General features: G+C 49.9%; 1 protein-coding gene and 1 long non-coding RNA gene across 2 annotated transcripts in view; one reads left to right on the top strand and one right to left on the bottom strand.

Annotated features, from left to right (window-relative positions):
• LOC310742534 overlaps positions 1-19,607 on the bottom strand; it is a 353,556-nt gene extending 333,949 nt beyond the window's left edge. Inside the window, exons 1-3 of the long non-coding RNA XR_014538520.1 lie at positions 19,049-19,607; positions 18,674-18,928; positions 17,223-18,096 (exon numbers count right to left, since the gene is read on the bottom strand). This is a non-coding gene — a long non-coding RNA (uncharacterized lncRNA). The remainder of the gene's footprint in view (positions 1-17,222; positions 18,097-18,673; positions 18,929-19,048) is intronic.
• Positions 19,608-20,443: 836 nt separating this feature from the next.
• CYP26B1 (cytochrome P450 family 26 subfamily B member 1) overlaps positions 20,444-22,404 on the top strand; it is a 31,459-nt gene continuing 29,498 nt past the window's right edge. Inside the window, exon 1 of the mRNA XM_083571478.1 lies at positions 20,444-20,795. Within this exon, the coding sequence (XP_083427604.1) occupies positions 20,592-20,795 (204 nt within the window). The 5' untranslated portion in view covers positions 20,444-20,591. The remainder of the gene's footprint in view (positions 20,796-22,404) is intronic.

Here is a 22,404-nt window from a genome sequence, read left to right as displayed (position 1 = left end):
ATGTGCTTGGATGGGTAATAAGTGGTAATTAGCGATAAAAGTTATTAAGATTATGCAAAAAAAGGTATTGATAAATTGGTTGAAAAATAGGGATATAGTATATGTTATGGTACAAAGTTTAAACATTTGACAAAGGGTAAGAATTTGCTGAATTAAATATTTGAATGGGAATACAAAAAGGGGAAGGCGCGAGGAGGTCAAGAACATAAGCATATGAAATTGAGGCTATTGGAAAAATGGAATGGTTTTATTTTTCTTTGTTTAAATGTAATTTTTCTTAATTAGTTGTGCTTTTCTTTCTGTATTTTTTTCCTTTTTTTCTTTTTTGTGTGTTTCTTTTTCTGTAATTTATGGTTTTTATTTTGTGAATTTCTATTTTTCTTTTCTTGTAAAACTTTAAAAAAAATCTTTAAAAAAAAGAAAAAAAAGAAAAAAAAAGAAAATTTGCAGGGCTGACTTGTTGCAGATTTGCAGCCAAGAGAAGACTCAATTCTGAATGATGGAATTGGGATATGTGAACTGCATGAGTCCAAAACGCATCACAAAACATCCCTTCCAAATTGTGTAACTTCCATTTAAACACTTACAATGGGTCCATTTATTTGTCTCCATCAAATTGATTGCACTGCATTATTATAAAATTGTCCAGTAGCACCTTAGAGACAAACTAAGTTTGTTCTGGGTATAAGCTTTCGTGTGCATGCACACTTCTTCAGATACCAATAACTTCATTGACAGGAATAGTTCACTAAGTGTTTTAAAGTGTTTAAGGGTTTTAATAATTTGCAAAAGTTTTAAATAGTCAGTTCTTTCTTTTTAAAAGACCATTAAGACTTCTGGGGGTTTTTTTAGAGGAGGTAGTCAGGAAATCATTGTGTGTGTGTGCAAATATGGTGATCTTTCTTTCTTTCTTTCTTTCTTTCTTTCTTTCTTTCTGATGCTGCTTCTGTTTCTATTTGTAGGGTTTATTTCTGTTCCTCGCCTGACTCCTTTTAGTCTCAGCAGCCGTGGAAATAATCTCTGTGCTGTGGGTTGGAACTGCATTAATTGTGGGAATTGGAGGGGGGAGGGAAGAGAGAGAGAGAGAGAGATCAATGGTTTCACAGGAGAGGTCAAAATTTGATAACCTGTACACATTTAGTGGGGGGAAAACCTCTAGCCGTAGTATTTTGGATGTATGAGATAAGGGAATTGATGGTGTTGGTAAATAGTAGGGTAACTATTTGCAGTCTCTACCTGCCACATTCAAGAAGCATAGATTCACCATCTGAAATACTGAATAATTCCATTTCAAGACCTTTTCTCTCTGCACTGACTTCCTCTTGCCATCTTCCTTTTGTCTAGAAAAAACAGTTTTTATTTTTATTTTTCTAAGGCAACGGGACTGCAGAGACCCTTGACAGATCATTTTGTGCAGGCAGACCCTCTGGCCGGGTGCTGGTGTGAGCTGTATGCCGGAGAAATATCAATCAGAGGAGCTGCAGCCTTTCATATCTCCACAGTGGATGATTCCTTGAGGCCAAGTCCCCTTCTGGATGCGACCTGGCGTTGCTGCGTGTTCTAGGGTTGCATGCTGCTCAACTCCGTCCCGGGCGGAGAATCTTCCACGATTCTTTGCAAACAAAGGATGATGAATGAATTAAACGAGAGGAACATCTGAGTGTCGATTAAGATGAGGGTCGGGGAAAGAGGCTGCAACTGTTTTGAGCAAGGAATTTTAAAAAATATGGCTGCAGAGCTCTCTCTCTCTATTGAGGCTTTCCTTTCTTTTTGACAGTCAACAGCAAGTTCCACTCACTTACTTGAAATGCACCGGGGGACTGGGGGACCGGACTGTACAATATACAGGAAAAGGGACATTTTGCATATCGAGCCTTCATCATTTGCAACTGCGCCGATGGAAGACCACAGATCTTTTGGTCTAACGCAGCTTCTTAAAAAAAAAATGTTTGTTTTTAAGGTGGTGTGTGAACTCAAAAAGAAACCAAATTTTTTAAAAATGGGAATTGCATTTAATCAGTTGGTATGGCCACTGTGAAAAGTTTCTATGCTTGTCTTACAGACTTAGCAGGATTTGGCCCAGATATTTCAAACTTGCCTCAGTTTCCCACTGGAGAAGTCTGTGGGCGGGAGCAGGGACTGATCAATGCCTGACTTGCCTTCATTGTTTTGTAATCAGACAAGGTGCTTTTTCCTCCAGGATATGGTTCAAGTGTCAAATGAATTAACAAAGGAAGCTCTATGGGTCTGGCTTTTTCCCCTTTCAGGTGGGCAGTCTAAAGAGTCCGGCCCCCTCCTTGACCTCAGGATCTGTTAACTGAATTGCCCTGCAATATTCATTTCCACTTAGCAGGACTTGGAGCTATTCAAGGAGCAAATTTTAAAACTCCTCAGAGTGCTCAGTCACCCAACGTCTGCGAAAGCAAAAGAAATGTTAATCAATCTGGATTTCTTTCTTTTTTTCCTAAGAGCAGCATTAGTGAACCTCCATCTATCTAAAATATATATGTAATGAGGATATGTTTTCCCCTAACTCACTGGCTGTTCTGGTCTCGGGTTACGCTGGCATTTGGAACGCACAGGGAAATTCAGCTGAGTTATTTTCCCTCATTAGCTGCATAAGATGTTTCTCGTTATGGCTTTTTAATTTCATCAAAGACCGCCTCTTGTGCAGAATAATGGAGGCTGTATTCTTGCAGTGATGCAAAAATCCTTAAAAGAGGGAGAGGAGAAGGGGGAACAGAAAATTCCATACAGCCCTCTGAAATGTGCAAAGGGGTTGGGTCTGGGTCTCCTCCGTGTGGGATCCTGTTATTTGAGGTATCCCAGTGACTTCGTATTAATGGGGGGGGGGAGGGAGGTACCAACGAAACTGGTAATAAGAACATTCCCCTCTCCCCACAGAGAAACTTTTTTTTTTGTCAAAAGCGCATCACTTTCACAAATTTATTTTACTTTGTTTAAAAATAGTAATAACAACCAGAAAGTTTTAATTGTTAAAGAGCTCTCTAAAAAAATAAGTGATGAAGAACCGGAGCAATGAAACTTCAGAAGTGCAATTAAAAGACACATCGGATCTGAAGAAGCTGGAGATATTTCCCAGCAACTTTAGTATGAATTTGCTTATATGTAAATAGTTAACAATTGCATGTAATTGTATTTGTATAAGAGGAAAACGGGATGATTAAATGACCTAAGCAGCTCAGTGTTTAGGTAAAAGGGAGTCAAACAGAAAGGAGTTTTGCTTTGATGCTACGAATATCCACATGGCCTAATCAGAAAGGACAAGAAAGAGGACCCTTTTTTTGCACGAAGGTAATCGTACAATTGCCTTTATGTTTTATGGGGGGGTACTTAAAAGGGTTTTTCTTTCTTTTAACGAAGAAATAAATTTGAAGCCAGAAATTCCACAGCAAAGCTGAAAAGCTGAAACAGCGCACATATTCTGAAGTCAGACAAAAGAACAACATATTATTAATAACAGCACATGGTTCTTGCTGTTTTATCCTCCGCCATCCCAGTGAGAAAACCAAGTTGCTCTCTGTGCATTTTCCACTTCGGTCCCTACAGAAGGTTCTCAGTTAACCAAAAAGGTGACTGCGATGCACTTCTGCACTTTACAGCCTGCGAGGAAAAACCTGAGCAAAATGCTGTTTTCTGCTGAATCGATTTCTTTTGGGCAATGCCAGAAATCAGTGCTGAGTTTAAGCAACCTTTGGTCCGATTCCCTTAGCCCAGGTTGGCCTGTCTGCCACCGGCCCTGGAGCAAGTGATGTTTTGTGTCCCTCGCTTGCCCCAGCGCCAGGTGCCACGAAACAACCTGAGTCGGTTCAGGCCGAGCTTTGGGGAACAGCCCACAACCCCACTCAGCAAATGGAGGAGGCCCCTATTCTGGTGGCCCCATCCTAAATTGTGCTCCTGCAAATACTGGGGCGTCGTGCATTAGGGTGGCAGCTTTGACAAGGATGTGGGGTGCCATCGTTTGAGATGGGGTAGCAGCAGCCTTTGGGAGAAAAGCAATGACAAACCTAGACAGCATCATAAAAAGCAGAGACATCACCTTGCCGACAAAGGTCCGTATAGTTAAAGCTATGGTTTTCCCAGTATTGATGTATGGAAGCGAGAGCTGGACCATCAAGAAGGCTGATCGCCAAAGAATTGATGCTTTTGAATTCTGGTGCTGGAGGAGACTCTGGAGAGTCCCATGGACTGCAAGAAGATCCAACCTCTCCATTCTGAAGGAAATCAGCCCTGAGTGCTCACTGGAAGGACAGATCCTGAAGCTGAGGCTCCTAGACTTTGGCCACCTCATGAGAAGAGAAGACTCCCTGGAAAAGACCCTGATGTTGGGAAAGATGGAGGGCACAAGGAGAAGGGGATGACAGAGGATGAGATGGTTGGACAGTGTTCTCGAAGCTACCAGCATGCGTTTGACCAAACTGCGGGAGGCAGTGGAAGACAGGAGTGCCTGGCGTGCTCTGGTCCAGGGGGTCATGAAGAGGGGGACACGACTAAACGACTAAACAGCAACAAAAAGCAGACCCTCTCCTGCACAAGCCCCCAGCAATGGGGCGCTCTTCATGCCAGTAGGTCCATTTGTCGACTTACCTCCCCCTTCACGACCTGCCTCCTCTATCTCTCCAGTTCTCCTCCTGTCTCTTCTCGGCTGCCTCTGTGCCCCTGAGCCGCTTTGCTCCTCTCTGTTCCAGGAAAGACTTTCTCACTCTCACAAACCCCTTACCCACCCCTGGCATTCCGCTTGTACAATAAGAGAATTCCCTCGATATGCACACGCATACCTTCCTGGGCTGGGGGGAGATTGGCTGGCTTATTCACACGGAGCAAAGCTTTAATATTTGACCCCAGTCGTGCAAACAATTCGTTTCCCAACAAAAACGCATTCCTCACACGCAGTAATAATTAGCAGAATTATTTATGCCTTTGTGAGTGTTGCTTTTGAGAGGGAGGGTCATAAATAGGAGATAGATGGCCTGGCAATTTTAAAAAGTGCTGGGAGCTGGGGGGGGGGGAGGTCCCCTATTGATCTGCCCAAGGGCCAAGACCTGGGGAGGGGGGTGCCCTGCTAGTGGCAAACACGCTCCGTGAGATCTGTGGCAGCGGGACCCTTGGTGCTGACCCCACAACACTTTGGGCATGACCTCTGCTCTGGGGCACTGGGAGTTTTCGTCGCCTCTTTGCACGGGATTTTGAAGAAGAGTGAAGGACATGGGACTGGATATCTATTGCTGCTGCTTAAATGGGCATGGAAATTCATGTTTGCTGTATATGTTTTAATATTACTGATCAACTTCCCGTTAACATTGTGCAGGAGTGGAAAAGGCCAGGATGAGCTAATCCATAGGAATCGTGGCCCCTGAGCCACAGTGGGTGAGGCGGATGGCCTCGGGTGACCATTGCTGGCCAAAGACCATGGGAACGACCCCACAGGTATCTGTCTAGCACCTGCTGATCAAGAGGGTGGTCAGGTCAATGGGCTGCTGGGTCCAGTTTGGGTTGGGTTTCTGCATAAGCCGTGTGAGCAATCGCTATGGGGCAGCCAGGAGGTCTCCCCCAGTGCTGGTGAACCTCTGTGGGGCCAGAGAGGGGGTGGTCACAATGGCAGTCAGCCACGGACAGCCTTCCTTTGCATGTCAAGATGCTCCCGTGTAAGGACACAAGAAGAGCCTGCTGGATCAGGCCCATGGCCCATCCAGTCCAGCATCCTGGTCTCACAGGGGCCAACCAGATGCCCCCAAGGGAAACCCACAGGCAGGATCCAAGCACAAGAGCAGCCCTCTCTCCTCTGTGGTTTCCAGCAACTGGGATGCAGAAGCATGGCTGCCTGCGACTCTGGAGGCAGAGCCATCTTGCCTAGTAGTATCCACAGCCCTCTCCTCCACCATGAATTTGCCTAATCCTCTTTTAAAGCCATGCTGCGGGATCACATTCATCCAGTCCTTTATCAACTGCACTGGCTCCCGGTGGAGTACAGGGTCAGGTTTAAGGTGCTGGTTTTGACCTTTAAAGCCCTATGTGGCCCAGGACCCTCGTACCTACGGGACCGCCTCTCCTGGTATGTCCCACAGAGGACCTTACGGTCCACAAATGACAACACATTGGAGGTCCCAGGTCGCAAGATGGTTAGATTGGTCTCAACTAGGGCCAGGGCCTTTTCAGTACTGGCCCCGACTTGGTGGAACACTCTGTCACAAGAGACAAGGGCCCTGCAGGACTTGACATCTTTCCGCAGGGCCTGCAAGACAGAGCTGTTCCGCCTGGCCTTTGGTTTGGACTCAGTCTGACCCTTATGTTGCCCTCCCCTTATGGTTTTGACTTTTAAAATGAGGCTGCATTTTAAATTGCATTTTAACCTGTATTTTAAATTGTTCTTTTTTTCTTTTTCTTATTATGTTTTTACTGAAATTTTATTGATGTTAGCCACCCTGAGCCCAGCTCTGGCCGGGGTATAAATAAATTATTATTATTATTATTATTATTATTATTATTATTATTATTATCATCCAAGTTGGTTGGCATTGCTGTATCCTGTGGGAGGGAGTTCCGCAGTTTGCGCTGTGTGAAGAAGGACTTTATTTTATCTGCCTTGAGAGCCTTCCAACGTTCTGCTTCATTCAATGAGTTCCGGTGTCATGAGAGAGGGAGAAAAGATTTTCTCTGTCCGCTTCCTCCACGCCAGGCATAGTTTTATAAACCGCTCTCATGTCACCTCTCCCTCACCTTTCCTCTCAACTAACAAGCCCCAACTGTCACAACCTTTCTTCATAGAAGGAGTCAATCCTTTGGGCTGCCCTTTTCCAGCTCTGCCATCTCCGTTTTGAGCTGAGGCGACCACAACAACAGTGTGCAGTCAATGCTTCTGTGGAAGGAGCCTCTGCCCTCGGCCACCTCTCCCAAGCACCCCTGAAGTTGCGTTGAAGCCTTTAAAAAGGAAAGGGGATGAGGCCTACTTTTTAGGCGGGGGACGAAGGCAAAGCAGGAGGAGGCGGAGGTTCTTTGTGTTCCCCAGCCGTTGCCTCTAATAAAGTCTGGACGCTGACCAAGAAGCAATTTTCTCAAGCAAAACCACAATGCCGGCACAAAGGAGAATATCAGGATGATCTGGCTCCTTTCTCTCTTTAGTATCCCTCTGAAACAAAGAGGGGAAAAGGAAAAGGAAGAGGCTCACCTGTTCCCATGCAATCTTGGAAAGATTGGGGTCATTATCCCCAAAAGCCTCTCGTTTCTAAAGAGCTTCTTTAGACACTGACATCTTGTTCTGAGCGAGATTGTCAGATTTTGCTCTCTTTCTCTTTTTAATTAAAAAAAACAACCCACCAAACCCGCCCGCACCCTTTCGACGTCCCCATATCCAACCTGGCCTCATCTGCTGCTCAAACTTCAAAAGGCAGAGAGAGAGGTAAATAAAAACAGGCCCTTCTCCAAAGCAAAAATAAACTGAGCGCTCCTAAAAGAGCTTTTCGGCGCACGGGGCGGGTGGGGGGGGGGAGAGTTTGCTCTCTCTGCGCCTGACAAAAGCCCCTGGTTTTCTGCCATTCTTTCCCTTTCCTTGATGGATCCCCAATTGTCGAGCCTTCAAGAAAATGCACTCTAGCTCTTTGTCACCAAAGGTAATTTGATAAACTCTTTGCAAAAACACACCGGTTTCCGATTCTTTTCAAAAACTGTTATGGATGGGGGAAGGAGAGAAGGGGGTGAGATATTTGAGATGCTCAATTGAACATCTAAAAAAAAAAAAAAAGTGGTGTGTTGGGTGGGAAGCAGTGGAAAAAGTAATGTCTGTAATCTGCAATGTGTAAATTCACTGGGAGCCCCAGCCGGTGGGGGCGAGCGCAGGCAGGGCTTGCCGTCCATTGTCATGCCTCTTAAAGGCCTCTGAATTCTCTTTGGACTTGACATCGAACCTCCATTTATCCTATAAAAGGTGCTCCTTGAGGTATCTCTGCTGGAGGCTGAGCATGTAGAAGAGGACTTGGAGAAATCTGTCAGACAAGGCGGCTTGCAACTGTCTTCAAGCGGTTTGGGTAAGTTGGAAGTTTCCATCTCTTCAAAATCATTCTCCCGCTGGGAGATGCCAGCCTTGTCTAGGACTTTTCGATCTGGAATCAGCAGTTTCGCTTCCAAATCTTTTCTTTTTCTCACCCTCTGCCCCCCCCCAATGCCTTTTTCTTTTGACTGAGGACTTTGGATTCATTTTGTTATTCTTTACATTAAGAAATTTGCAAGGAAGTGGGGTAGAGTTGCCGTCTTAAGACCCCAGAACACCAGCGACATGTTCCAGTCAGAATCTGACATTCTGATGAAAGCAGCCTCTAGAGAGTATAATCTAAAGTTTTCAAAATGCAATAGTGGCAATTGAAAATAGGTTTGGTTTTCTTTTTTAAAAAGGTCCCCTGGGCTTTAAAATTAGTTTTAAAAAAACTTTAAAATTCCTATTGGATATTCAGTTGTAATTATGATGGTATAGCACATAATTTATAACTTGGCATATGTAATGCCTTATTTGCAGAGACTACTGCTAGCATTTAAACCCAATTATACTCCATCCTCTGATGAGAACATGCAAGTAGTCGCTGTTGGTTACTAACCTTTGTTTTATCCGTATGAAACCTATCACACCTCTGTCCCCGTAAGGGTTGGCTGTACTGCATCTCTTTCCGTGGAATGTACATTTGGACACGAGTCAGAAGACGGCACATTCTGGCACACGGAGTCATGAGGAGACGCCTCATTTTTGTGCAATGACTAGATCCAGACTGCTGCGCTCAGATTTGTCCTGGATGGGCCATTTTAGTAGGTCAGACTGCAGAACGGAGGAGAAAGCCCTTCTTAAAAAGAAAAGTATAGCTAAAGCCGAGCGCACGGAATGCCCAGCTCCACGGAGGCTCATTTCATATTGTATCTGTTCCATAAAAGCCACTTGATTGTGTTTTTAAAAACCAAACAAACCTCAAAGTGGTTTACAAAAAAGGATAAAACTATAAAATTATCGATAAGAAGAATTAATAATAATTTAAGACTTTCAGAAAGTTAAAACAAAATAAAACTCGCATCACCTTTCTAAGTATAAGTTATTAAGGATCTGTGTAATTCTCATTGATGAATTGATGGTGACTAGATACGTATGGATGGAGCCTTTAACTCAGCCAATACGTTTCAGAACCAGGTGGTTCTGCTGTAATAAATTGGGGTGCTGCTGCTGCTGGTGGTGTTTGTGTTAATCTGCTCCATGAGATTATGGGAGGGGAATCATATTCAGCAACCTCATCACAGATGAATGAGGAACACAGCAAGCCATTTAACCCACAAGCAGTGGCGTAGCGTGGGTTGTCAGCACCCGGGGCAAGGCAAGTAATTTGCGCCCCCTAACCCATGGATTTGCGTCCCCTAACCCGTGGATTTGCCCTAACCCCCAGATGTTGCACCCGGTGCGGCCGGCCCCCCCTGCACCCCCCACGCTACGCCACTGCCCACAAGGCACCCACTGCATCCCATAAACAACACTTGAGGTGTGCAGCAGCAGACTCTTCTAATCTCTGGATCGGGCTAAAGGTGGCCTGCTGGTGTCGGGTGCAGTTATAAAGGAAGATTTATTTTAGAGGATTCCGGCTAACACTTTGCTTGATTGCAATTGCAGTACATTTATTTATTTAAAAAAAAAGATTTCCCTGTTATAACAACATTTTTATATTGTGCATTGATCATCCCAAAGTGACTAGCATGCAACATTCTCTGACAATCCATAATCCACTGTTGAGTTGTTCTGCTGTACAGGACCTTAATATGACCATCTAGGGACACGGGTGGTGCTGTGGTCTAAACCACTGAGCCTCTTGGGCTTGCCAATCAGAAGGTCGGCGGTTCGAATACCCACGACGGGGTGAGCTCCCGTTGCTCTGTCCCAGCTCCTGCCTACCTAGGAGTTCGAAAGCACGCCAGTGCAAGCAGATAAATAGGTACCACTGTGGTGGGAAGGTAAACAGCGTTTCTGTGCGCTCTGGCACTCATCACGGTCCTCTGTGCACCAGAAGCGGTTTAGTCCTGCTGGCCTCATGACCCAGAAAGCTGTCCGTGGACAAATGCCGGCTCCCTTGGCCTGAAAGCGAGATGAGCACCACACCTCATAGTCGCATTTGATTGCACTTAACCATTCAGAGGTCCTTTACCTTTACCTACCTTAATATGACCAGCTGCCCTGCCAGAATGATGATGAATCCACAGCTGTGAAGATCCAAAAAGAAGATCTCAAAGCAGTTAATTTCACTCGCTTACTTGTCATTCTTCTGTAAAGCTCAGAGGCATGTAGCCTCAGGCAGAATTGCCACCACTTCTCTGCTCCTTCCGCAGGAGAGAGCTTTCCAGATCAGCCTCCCCCATCACCCTGTGACTCGGTGCCTTCCAGATGTTTTGGACTACAACTCCCATCAGCGCCTGGGGCTGAGGGGATCGTGGCCTTGCTGGCTGGGGTTGACATCTGAAGGATCACAGGTTGTTCTCATCAAGTTCCCAGCTGCTCTCCAGTGGCAAAATTAGTCGAGGGAAGAAAAACACAGTCATACCCCCCCTATTTTTCCAATATCAATACTCAATATTCAGTACTTTGCTAAAAGCAAAGTATTGCTAGTTCAGACCCTCCAAGTGTCCCTGTTTTCCAGAGACAGTCCCAAATTTACACAAGCTGTCCCGGTTTCTAATTTGCTTCCAGAGTGCCCGCTTTTCCTTAGGACGTCCCTATTTTCATCGGATAAATATTGGAGGGTTTGGAGTTATGGGACCCCTGAGCCAAGGAGATCAATAACTATACAACCTTTAGAAGAGTTCTGACGGCAGTCCTGCACAGCAAAGTTTAATGTTCAATGTTTTATTATGTTTTTATATATGCTGGAATCCACCCAGAGTGCCTGGCCCACCCAGCCAGATGGGTGGGGTAAATAATAATAATAATAATAATAATAATAATAATAATAATAATGGAATAGGGCATCCCTATTTTCATTGGAGACATGTTGGAGAGCATGCTAGCTGTTCCTCTGAGCCACAGCTGCTGGAAGTGCCAAGTGGGACGATGTTCTTGTGATCAGGTTGTGCTCAGAGGGTTCCCAGGAGAGGCGTCTGTTGGGCCAGCCTGACATATGCTGGACATCTGGCCAGCCACTTTGAGAACGAGAAGCTGTCCCAGATGGGCCGTGGAACGGATCCAGCTGTGGGTCTCTTCTGAGGTTCTGAGGCATGTTTGGACAAAATGGACCTTCCCTGGGATTCCTGAGATGTTCTCCTGCAGGGCACCCCATCTTGGTCACTGGGGTTCCTTGGCAAGGTGAATAAATCATAAACCGATTGCCCTTCTCTGCTGAATGTTTCTGAACAGAGATGGGGAACTGTTGCTAGGAACTGTTGTGAATATGAAAGCAAGTTTCAATTTGCTCTTCAAATGATGTAAGCCAGGAGCATGTGTTTTGATGGTAGCAGAGTCTTGTTTTGTTTGTTTATTGCATTTATATTTCCCAGTTTTTCCTCCAAGCAGCTCAAGGGGGTGTGCATGGTTCTCCCCCTCCCCCTTTAATCCCCACAACAACCCAGCGGGGTCAGTTAGGCAGTGCCTGCCCCCCCCAGGTCACCCAGCAAACTTCATGACTGCGCAAGGAATCGAATCCTGGTCTCCCAAGTCCTAAATTGACACTCTAACCACTATGCCGCCCTGCTTTGGACACAGTCAATGAGGCTGGTATTCTATTAATACTCCCCCCCCCCCAAATGAATGGGAGACATTCATCCATTGAAATGAATGGGGGCTCATCGAGCAAGGGGATTTTGCTTTGGCAAAATCTGTCCACTTTTGCACTAACCCAGGGGTCAGCAAACTTTTTCAGCAGGGTCCACTGTCCCTCAGACCTTGTGGGGGGCCAGACTATATTTTGAAGAAAAAAATGAACAAATTCCTTTGCCCCACAAATAACCCAGAGATGCATTTTAAATAAAAGGACACACTCTACTCATGTAAAAACATGCTGATTCCTGGACCGTCTGTGGGCCGGATTTAGAAGGCGATTGGACTGGATCCGGCCCCTGTGCCTTAGGTTGCCTACCCATGCACTAACCTGTTTGCTTAATTTGCCAGTTTGTCTCTTGTGTAGCTCACATCTGTTTCAATGAAATGTTCAAAGTGTGGATAATGGCGTTCACAGCTTACATTGGTTCACACAGGCTTGAGTCAGGGCTAATTTTAGCTGTCATTCCCGTATTGCTGGGGTTGGGCTAGATGACACCTGGATGTCCTGTCCCAGTCTGCAACTCCACGATTCTAAGCAGGGAGCACGTTTTCCCCCAGGGGGAGAGTTTGCTCCTCTTTCGGCACCTGAATGCAGAGAGCTCCACGCTTTTCACTTGGGCTGCAGGTGTTTCTGCTTTCGGAGGGAGGGCCAAGCGAGGACATTAGAAGCCATCGCCCTTAGTTGCCTTCACTTGCCCTCACTGGGCTCGATCCACCACAGCCCTGTCTGGCGAGATAGCAGTGCAGCAACATCACATTTACAGCACCATTTCCAGCTGGATCACCCATTCTTAGCCAGCTGAGGAAACTGGGGGGGGGGAGCAGCATGGGGGGGGGGAGAGAACTGTGTCTACACCGTAGCAGCTGAGAAGGGAAATCAAGGGAGAGAGCAGGATAGTAAAAACCTGGGCATTGACATAAATTTAGGGATTTTTAAGAGGGTGGTCGAGCAGGGACGCAGGTGGTGCTGTGGGTTAAACCACATCCTTCCCACCTAGCAGTTTGAAAGCAGGTCAAAGTGCAAGTAGATAAATAGGAACCGCTCCGGCGGAAAGGTAAACAATGTTTCCGTGCGCTGCTAACATTTAGATTAGCTGTAGATTGGCATTGTCATTTTTGTGACTGAAAATTGCTTTAAACTGTTGGGCTTGCTGATTGGAAGGTCGGTGGTTCGAATCCCCGCGACGGGGTGAGCTCCCATTACTCTGTCTCAGTTCTTCCCAACCTAGCAGTTCGAAAGCACACCAGTGCAAGTAGATTAATAGGTACGGCTGTGGCGGGAAGGTAAACGGTGTTTCCATGTGCTCTGGTTTCCATCCCAGTGTTCTGTTGTGGCAGAAGTGGTTTAATCCTGCTGGCCACATGACGCGGAAAACTGTCTGCGGACAAACACCGGCTCCTTTGGCCTGAAAAGCGAGATAAGTGCTGCACCCCATAGTCGCCTTCGACTGGACTTAACCATCCAGGGGTCCTTTACCTTTTTACCTTAACCTGCCCTTAGACTTTAGACTGATGATGATGATGATGATGATGATGATGATGATAGAGTCAAACTCTCCAGTCTTTCCAAGCCATTCTCCCCCTGTATTAAGAAATACAGCCTCTCTTGACTGCTGTGAGGCCAGTCGCTGGAACCTCTTAGAATCATATAATTGCAGAGTTGGAAGGGACCCCAGTGGGTCATCCAGTCCGGCCCCTGCAGCTGCCTTCCCCCATCTTTTTCAGAGCTGCCTTGAACTTGTCCTCCTCCTCCTTTTCCCATTAGCCTTTTTTCTCAACTTCACCCTCTGCCTTCAATTCGCCCTCCGCATTTGGGAAACCAAAATCCCCTTCTCCCAGGTCCATGGTTTACCTTCCCACCGGAGCGGTACCTATTTATCTACTTGCACTTTGACGTGCTTTCAAACTGCTAGGTTGGCAGGAGCAGGGACCGAGCAACGGGAGCTCATCCCGTTGCGGGGATTCGAACAACCGACCTTCTGATCGGCAAGCCCAAGAGGCTCAGTGGTTTAACCCACAGTGCCACCCTGCCTGGGCTTGGTACAGGGGGGCTCTTCTCATGTTCCTGCGGACTGGAAGGCAGCAGGAAGGAGGGAATAGCTGGCTTGGCATTGCAGCCGTAGTATCGGCATGGCCTGAAAAATACTTCTTGGAAGGGACATGGCTTTGGTGGGGGTTGTGAAGGACGCCTGCCCATTGGGATATAATCCTCCCCACTGCTCTCCCCGAAGGCCAGGCGACTTGTTGAGAAGAGGTGGTTGGATGAAAGCCATGTCGAGAAGGGCAGATTGTAGGCAGGCCAGTTGGGTGTTGTCGGGAGAGCGAGATTAAGCGCCATGCAGGCTTATGTACACACTGGAGAACCCAGGGCAGGGCAGGACTCAATGAGCTAGTGATGCATCGCTCAGCTTCGGAAATGAGCCGAGGCGCTGGAGAGAAGGAAGCTCTGGTGAAAATCTCTGGTGACCCAAAGTTCACAGGGTCCCAAGTTCACAAAGGCTGTGACCTCACCTTGGCATCAGCCTCGCTGGGTTCAAATGCAGAGACTTGCCCAATGACTGGGCTGTGAACAGCCGGATCCAGTCATCAAGGTAACTCTCTCTCTCTCCACCCCCCCAATGTCAATTTGCAGACAACAAACAAAACATTATCATAGGGGTGTCAGAGACTAGAATGACAAAAGCCCTTGGGCTTCATTGCTTTCTGGATTCGCGCTGGTTCAGGACAGGTCAAAGGCAGTCTTTATTCACACAACGCAGAGTGTTAAGCTATGGAACTCCCTTCGGCAGGACGGATTTAAAAGAGGGCCAGGCAAATTCATGGAGGAGGAGAGGGCCATCGGTGGCTCCTAGCCGGACGGCTCTGGTACGTCTCCACATTTGGAAACCAGAATGTTTCTGAATCCCAGTTAGTGGAAACCACAGGAAGGGAGCGGGTTCTGGTGCTTGGATCTCACAGGCATCTGGTTTGCCACAATGAGAAGAGGATACTGGAGTAGACTGGCCTCATCCTGCAGGCTGTCCTTAGGCTCTTATTTTCCAAGCGCCATATCTGTTTCACTGACTTTTCCCCAAAGAGGGGCCAAACTGGCCAATGAGATCCCAAGGAGTTGTTTTGCAAAACGAATGTTCCATCCCCGTCCTTCTCCAGGTTCACCTGCAGATTTAAGACCCTTTGCCAAAGGGGGGGGGGCTGGCAGTCTCAGACACACTGAGTGGCAGTTGCAGCCAGTCTCAGGGCCACAGTTAGCTGGGATGAGGGAAGCAGCAAGGAAGGCCCCCACCTGTGGCCATCAGGAAAAATAGAAGGTGAATTTGCACAAAAACCAAAGATGTAAAAATCCTTCTTGTTGAATCCAGAGTCTGTAATGTAGGCAGATGACTGATATTGATTGGATCAGTAGAGTAATAATAGTAATAATTATAATTTTTTTAAGAAAGCAAACGCAGCATTTTTAATACGAAACAAACAAAACAACATTCTAGGGGAAAGCTTATGACAAAACGTTGCGCAGCCCAAATTGTCCACCAGGTGGGGTTACAGGGCAGAGAGTGGACTGGGAGATCTGTAATCGCAAAGGGCCAAAGCACCTGGACTTGGGGGCTGGATTGGGGCCGGACCATTTACACCTGCCCTGCACAGACCCCGGAGGCTGCAGAAGAGCCCTGCTTTGGGGCTGGGGGCGAATTGATGTGGAGACAAAACAATCTCCTCCTTTGTGGCACATCAGTTGAATTTGGGGGATACAAGTCGACCCTTTTAAGTTACCTTTGTTTTGAGAAGGCTGTGAGGACGACTGAAGGAGCAGGGTGGGGGCCGCAAAGCCATATGACCCCGCCAGTCTCATGAATTGACATGATTTCCTGCACAGGCCTCCTGAAATCAATGGGAGTTGCTCAAAAGCAGAAGTTTGCCGATTTCACAGCTTGGACTCTTTGCAGTGGGGTTTGTGCAGGAATCACAGAGTTGGTAGGGACATCTCAGGGTCATCTAGTCCAACCCCCTGCAATGCAGGAATCTCAGCTAAAGCATCCATGGCAGACAGCCAAGGGGAACTTCCCACCGCTGTTGTGCTTGGGGACTACAGTTCTCTGGCATCTTGTGTGTGAAACTCTTTCTTGACTTTCCTGTGACTGAGCCCCAAAACTTAAGGGAAAGCAAAACAGCTTGGAGCAGGGTGCGGCAAGATCACACCCCCCCAGCCCAGTCTTAGCTCTTTAGTCACCCTCCCACTTGGGGGCACAGTGATCAAGCAGATCTCCAAAATTGCTGTGATCCCAAATCAGGCCCCATGAACCGTGGCTTCCTGGGTCTCCTTTCTCACCCGTATCCATGGCTCTTACTCTCCCCAGCTGAGAACCTGAACCTGCTATGGAAATCTGCTCATGGGCAGTGGGCAAGATCCACTGCTGCCTTGGGAAATGCACAGGTAAACCTGTCTTGGGCTTGAGATTGCTGGAGCTGGATTTGGGCACCACCCACAGAGGGCCACAGAGGGCTGCCTGACCAATTGGCTCTCTTCTTGAGAGGGTGGGGGCGCTAGAGAAAATTCAGAGTTGGCCTCACCGACCACCCGATTGGTTGGTGTTAAACACACAAGACTGCAGTGCTGTGTCTCTGGATCAGGGCCTGTCTCTGGGTCAGGAAAGAAGAGATTTCTCCCTTGCTTTCAGATTGCAAGTGTGTGTTTTGGTAAAGCACTGGCTGCATTTGTTTTAAACTGTGTACATGATGCTTCTGCCACAAATCCGAGTCCGTTTACAAGTGAGCCAATCCAGTTCCTGCATTGCAGGGGGTTGGACTAGATGACCCTTGGGTCCCCTTGGAACTCGACAGCTCTGTGATTCTGTGAGGTCACCTTTGAGCCTCTCTTGAGCTATGATGGGGCTGTTAAGGCAGAAGGGGAGAGGCAGGCCAGGGCTCTGTGTCTGCGTGCCTGGGGTCTGGTGTGCTTTCTAACATTGCATTGCAAAGCCACATCGGCAAAGGTCTCTCCTGTGGGCCTCGGCTGTGTCCGAAAAGCCTCTGCTTTGGGCTCTTAATTCACCCTGAGCCCGTGGACTCCACACAGACAGCTGACCATCAGAACATCAGGAGACCTCAACTGGGCTGGGCCATGGAAGACGCATCTTCTTGAAGTCCACAACAGCAGCAAGAGAAGGAAGGCAACTGAACCCCACTCCCCCTTTGAAACCCCCCACAGCAGCAGGTGGGGCCTTCCTGAAAAAGCCCCACTGGGGAGACCCCAATAGGGAAAGGCTCATGAGCCTCTTGGGGGCTGCTCTGACCACTCCCCATTCTTTATTCCTGCTGATGGAGAAGGTCAGCAAGCCCCTTACCAAAAAGCAAAACCAAATCAGTATGGATTGTTTTATGTTTGTACCCAGGCCCTGTGTGCAGCTTCAAGCTAGGTGCAGTGGTTAGAGTGTCGGACCTGGGAGAGACCAGGGTTCAAATCCACCACGAAGCTCACTGGGTGTAACCTGGGGCTGGGGGCAGTCACTGCCTCTCAGCCTAACCTACCTTGCAGGGTTGTTGCTGCTGTGGGGATTAAATGAGGGGAGGGAGAACCACAAATGCCACATTGAGCTCCATGGAGGGATACAGCTGCAGCAAGTAAAGGAGCAATGTTGGCCCTGGAACTGGCAAACGGGTGGCATCTAGGAAACAGAGGCAGCTGCCTCAGCAGCACGATGGGCCAGCCTCTGTTACCTGCCCTGACTTGTGCTATTCCTTCTGGCTGCTAGGGAAAAACAGAGACCAGAGTTCTTGGGAGTGGCTTTCTGGTGGGCTAAGCATGATGTGCCTGAACAAACCCCCAAGAAAGGACCTTTTACCAGGGAGCTGGACCCCTGAGATGTATTTAGGGGTTAAAGGGAGGGAAAACACCAATCTGTAGACCACTCTGTTTGTGCATTGACTTTCTCTCCAGAATTCCATCTCTGCCTCGATGCTGCAGAGTCCCTTTCCATGCCTTTTGCTCAAGATCCACCACCCACTGATTGCCAGCGTGGGTTGTCTCTGCTGAAATGCGAGGGGTGTTTGTAGCAGGGCAGTTCCGTTTCTTGAAGGGACTTTCACTCATACAAGCCATCCCTGGCTATCGCTGTCCCTCCGTGATCAGTGTGGACATGGGACCCCATCTGAAGACCTTTGTTGATTCAGGCACTTTAGGGGACCTCACTCCTCTCTGCCAGGTGCCAAATCCCCATGGGGGGAGGGTCTCCAGTGAGCCTCTCACAGCTGTGCATTCAAGGTTCGGTTTTGTGGGGGCAATCATCATGTTTGGTGATTTATTTCCTGGGTGCCTAAAAGCAAAGATGGCACAGTGCACCAGAAAACGTAATATTAAAAGAACAGCAAAAAGAAAAGGTTACTGTGAAATGCAATAAAAAGTTGACAGCTCCCTCCCCCATAAAAAGCACCCAAGAAACCCCTAATTGTGGGCTTAGGATCTAAATCTGGGTGACTCTAACACGCAGTCCGGATCCTGCCTCTCCAGCTGGCTACCTAAGTGAGGGAGCTATTGAACCAGCAGACTTAGATTAAAACAAACATGTTTCAGGTGCATTTAAGGTGTCTTTCTTTCTTTCTTTGTTTTTTTTTTTTAAAGTTGGTTCTGTAAAACAGTTGGTCCATCTATTACACTACACTACCTAATATTATAGAATTAAGCCGGTTGTGCTGCAATGGTATCACCAATTGTTCTGCTGTATAACCATGAATCTAAGGGGGTGGAACGGGCTCCACCAAAGCTTATGCCACAAAAATGTGCCACTTTCTAAGGTTCCACCAGGCTGCTGCACAGCGCTGCCCCCCTCACCCCCCTCAAGCTGGAAAGACTCGTGTCCTACCTGTGTTCCTTACCCCTGAAGGGAGCGTCACCTGGCTTCCCAGGTGCTTCCCAGCCAGGCGGATCCAGAAAGCGCCCAGAGTCAGGCGTTTTTGCAAAGCGCGTTAGTTTCTCCTGCACAAGGCACCCCTCCAAGAAACAACCCCCTCTTGCAATGAACCGGAGGTGCCTGCAGTGCCTCTTCTCCCTCTCCCTCCTGCCCATTGCAACAGGCCTTGCGCAGGAGATCTTCCCATGAGATGCGGGAGAGGATGGTCGGTTTTCCCCGTATCTCCTGAGATAGAGACCTGTGTTGAAGCAAAGAACTGTTAAGAGGTGAATGCCTCCCCGCGACTCGCGCGCCACTGCCCTCTTTCCTCTTCCCCGCACCCCAGAAAATAAAAACAGAAGCTGTGGAGCGTACGGACCCTTCCGTGATGGAAGTTTGGGGCGTCCTTTTGGCTTCTGGGCGACAGGGTCGAAATGTAGCAACGGCTCGAGGGAGCTCCTGTGGCCAGCGGCGGCCCTGAGAGAAACGGTTCCTCTTCCTTCACCTTCTGTCGGCGGCGCTTCGCTAGAGACCGTTTCCTTTCCCTTCGCTCAAGGGATGGGGGCCACCCGGAGCACCCTCGGTGGTCTGTTGGTGGTTCCCGCCAGGGACGCACCGGTCTCCCCTCTCCCCTCCGGAGCTCGGCCGGCTCTCCTCTCTCGACGGCAGCAGCAGCAGACTGGATGGGGGGCAGGTTGGGGGGTCCATGTGCTCCGTCGCCGTTTTCTGGCCAAGGGACGGCCCCACTCCGTGGCTGACGGACTCTCGGTGTGCTCTTCTCTCCGCAGGGACGGAGCGCCGACGGCTGGCGGCGGAGGGCGTCCAGCAAGGCTCTTCGGCGCGTCTCTCCCGGCGGGCCCGCGGCCAGAGCTGGCACGCTCCAGCGCCCGGCCTCCTGCCCCCCTCCCGTCGTCGCAGTCGCCCCCGCCTCGAAGGGGAGGGAGGAGGGGCTCCCCCCCGCCCGCCGGCAGAGTACCGGCCCGCGCCGCCTCTATATAAACACCCGCCGGGGCTGTTCCCCGCAAACTGGCGCGGCGCGAAGCGGCTCCTCCTCCCGACAGAGGCGCAGTGCTGGAAAGTGGCAGCAACAGCAGCAGCAGCAGCGCCGACGCCGTTGCCCTCCCCCCGTCCGCCCGTTCTCCTCCTCCTCCTCCTCCCCCCGAGCCCGGCCCAGCCTAGCCCAGCCCGGCCCCCGGCAGAGGCGCTCAAGAGAGCCGCTCAAGTTGGACGGAGCGACACCCGCAGCCAGCCGCCGCCGGGCGCAACACAGCCGTCCTGCTCCGGAGAGCTCGCTGCGCCTTCGCTTGGGCTTTGGAGACGCGTCTGCTTTTCGCTCAGTTCCTCCGGGCCGGTTTTTTTCCCGCCCTCCTCTTCCTCCTGCTGCTCTGCTTCTCCTCCCCACCCCCGTTTGAGTCAAACAAACAAACAAACAACAAACAACAACCACCCTGCAGTCGTTATTTATATCCCCCCCCCGTTTTTTGGTGCAAAACAAACAGAAACCCCTTTCCTCGTTATTTGAGAGTTTCTGTGAAGTTTTTTTTGGCGCAAGCCCGCCAGAGTTTGCAGCAGCAGCAGCAGCAGCAGCAGGAGAATTGGGAAGAGTCGCTTTTGGGGACCGGAGTTTCTTTGAGGTTCTTTTTGCCCCCTCCTCGCCTTTGATACTCCCCCCTTTTTCGCATTCTTTTATAAGTGGGGAGGAGCTGCTTTTATATCTCTCCCTCCCCTCCCTCCCTCCCCAATCTCTCTAAAAGCCACAAATTGCCCAGAGCCGGGGCGCATTCGTTCCCCGGCGCGCCGCTCCGACGACTCTCTCTTTCTCTCTCTCTCCTTCCCCCGCCGGCCCGGTGCGCGGCTCGGCGGCTACCTCCCGGGGGGCGCCCCCCACACTCTCCTCAGAGGAAGCAGCGCCACCGGGCAAGATGCTTTTCCAGGGCTTCGACCTGCTCTCGGCGCTGGCCACCGTCGTCGCCTGCCTCGTCTCGGTCACGCTCCTCCTGGCCGTCTCGCAGCAGCTGTGGCAGCTCCGCTGGGCCGCCACACGCGACAAGAGCTGCAAGTTGCCCATCCCCAAGGGCTCCATGGGCTTCCCGCTCGTCGGAGAGACCTTCCACTGGCTCCTGCAGGTAAGCCCGCCGGCGTCGGGGGGCGGGAGAGCGGCGCAGACGCAGCCACGCTCGCCGGAGGCCTCCTAGCACCGTTCCGCCGGGCGCCCCGGCCGGCCAGCTCCGGGGGTCCTGGGCAGCTAGGACGCACCGTGTGGCTGCTGGAGGCTCCCCGCCGTCGTACAAAACGTGTGGCTTGCACAGTTGCAAATCCCGCGCGCGCCGATCCCTGGCCCCTTTCCTCGAGAGCAAGTCCTGTGCGCGACAGGCGAGCTTCCCCAAGTCCCAGCCAATCCTTGAGGGGTTTGCAAAGCGAAAGGTCTCTCCCCCCCCCTCCAGCCGCGCCGCGTGGTTCTGCAGCCTCGGAAGGGGCCGGAACCGCTTAACGGTCAGGCGCCCTCCCTCGCAGCCGGGGCTCGAACTGGTGACCTCCCTCCAGCCGAGCGTGGTGCCCGGGCGCTGGGCTCGCTTCGGTCTCCTCCCCGTTTCCAGGAGGGCTCTCTTCAAAAACTTCTCCCCCCAGCCCAACGAGCTTAGGAAGCCCCGTTCAGGTCCGAAGGCAGGCGCCGGCGTGGCGGGCTGCATTGCACCTTTAAGGCGCGGGGTCTGCCTGGGGACCCCCTCGAGCCGCCAGGTAAGGACCGGCTCCGGGGAGGACCGCAGCGAGGGGGCGGGCTGGTGGTGCTGTCAGCAGCGGCGCCTCGCTCGGACTCCGGCAGCTCCCTCCGCCTGGAATCCCGAGAGCCGCCCGGGTGATCTCGAGATTCGCTGAGCAAAGCAGCGGGGAAGCCCCCGGGTCGAGATAATCGGGAGATTAACCCGGGATTAACCTTCTTAAATGCTGAACAACCTCTCGAGGAACGCGATCACTGGGGTGTGTGTGCGCGCGCGTGGAGATTCCCGAGTTAAACCGAGAGGGAGATGCAAGGTGGGGAGCAGAAAGAGAAGGTAGACCCAGCAAAAGACAACCCCTCCTTTCAATAGGACACCCATCAGCTCCTTGTCTCGCACCTCTCCGAAATGCACAAACTTTATTACCTGTTCTAGAACCCTTAAACTCTGGGGAGGGGCAGCTCTCCCACCGCAGCCCCTTAGGAAAGTATCTCTTGCTCAGAGATGCTGCGACATTGCCCATGGCTCATGTCTTGCTGGTAGGTGGGAGGGGGGCAAGCAGGTTGCCTTTTCCCGCGGAGGGTGCAGCTCTGGAACACCTCCCGCCGCGATGGGTCCTCCTTCCGCCAGCTGGAGGAAAACCCTATTCTGGGTCCTCGTCTCTAAACTCAGAAGGAACAGCATCGCAGACTTAGCAGGAGAGACCTCCATGGATGGAGGGGGTAGAGAGGGGAGCTCCCTGCCAGCAGCGCAAGGGTTAACTGCCCTCACTCAATAGGGCTTTATTTTTAAAAGAAATTTATCAGATTTTTACAGGGGGACCGAGAAAGGGTTCTCCCTTTTCCACAAGGCTCCATCCAAACAGAGTCCAGGGCTAAAAATACAAAAAATTTTGTATAAATTGGACTCCGGCTCGAAAACTCTCGCCACATAAAGGCGGCCTTTGTACAGTGATGGAAATGTTGTACAAATAACCCTTTATTAATGCCACAAAAAGTACTTTAATTATATTTACGCA

Source organism: Podarcis filfolensis (assembly GCF_964270895.1).
Source record: "Podarcis filfolensis genome assembly, chromosome: 9".
NCBI lineage: Eukaryota > Metazoa > Chordata > Lepidosauria > Squamata > Lacertidae > Podarcis > Podarcis filfolensis.
This window is presented reverse-complemented; position numbering and strand designations above follow the sequence as displayed.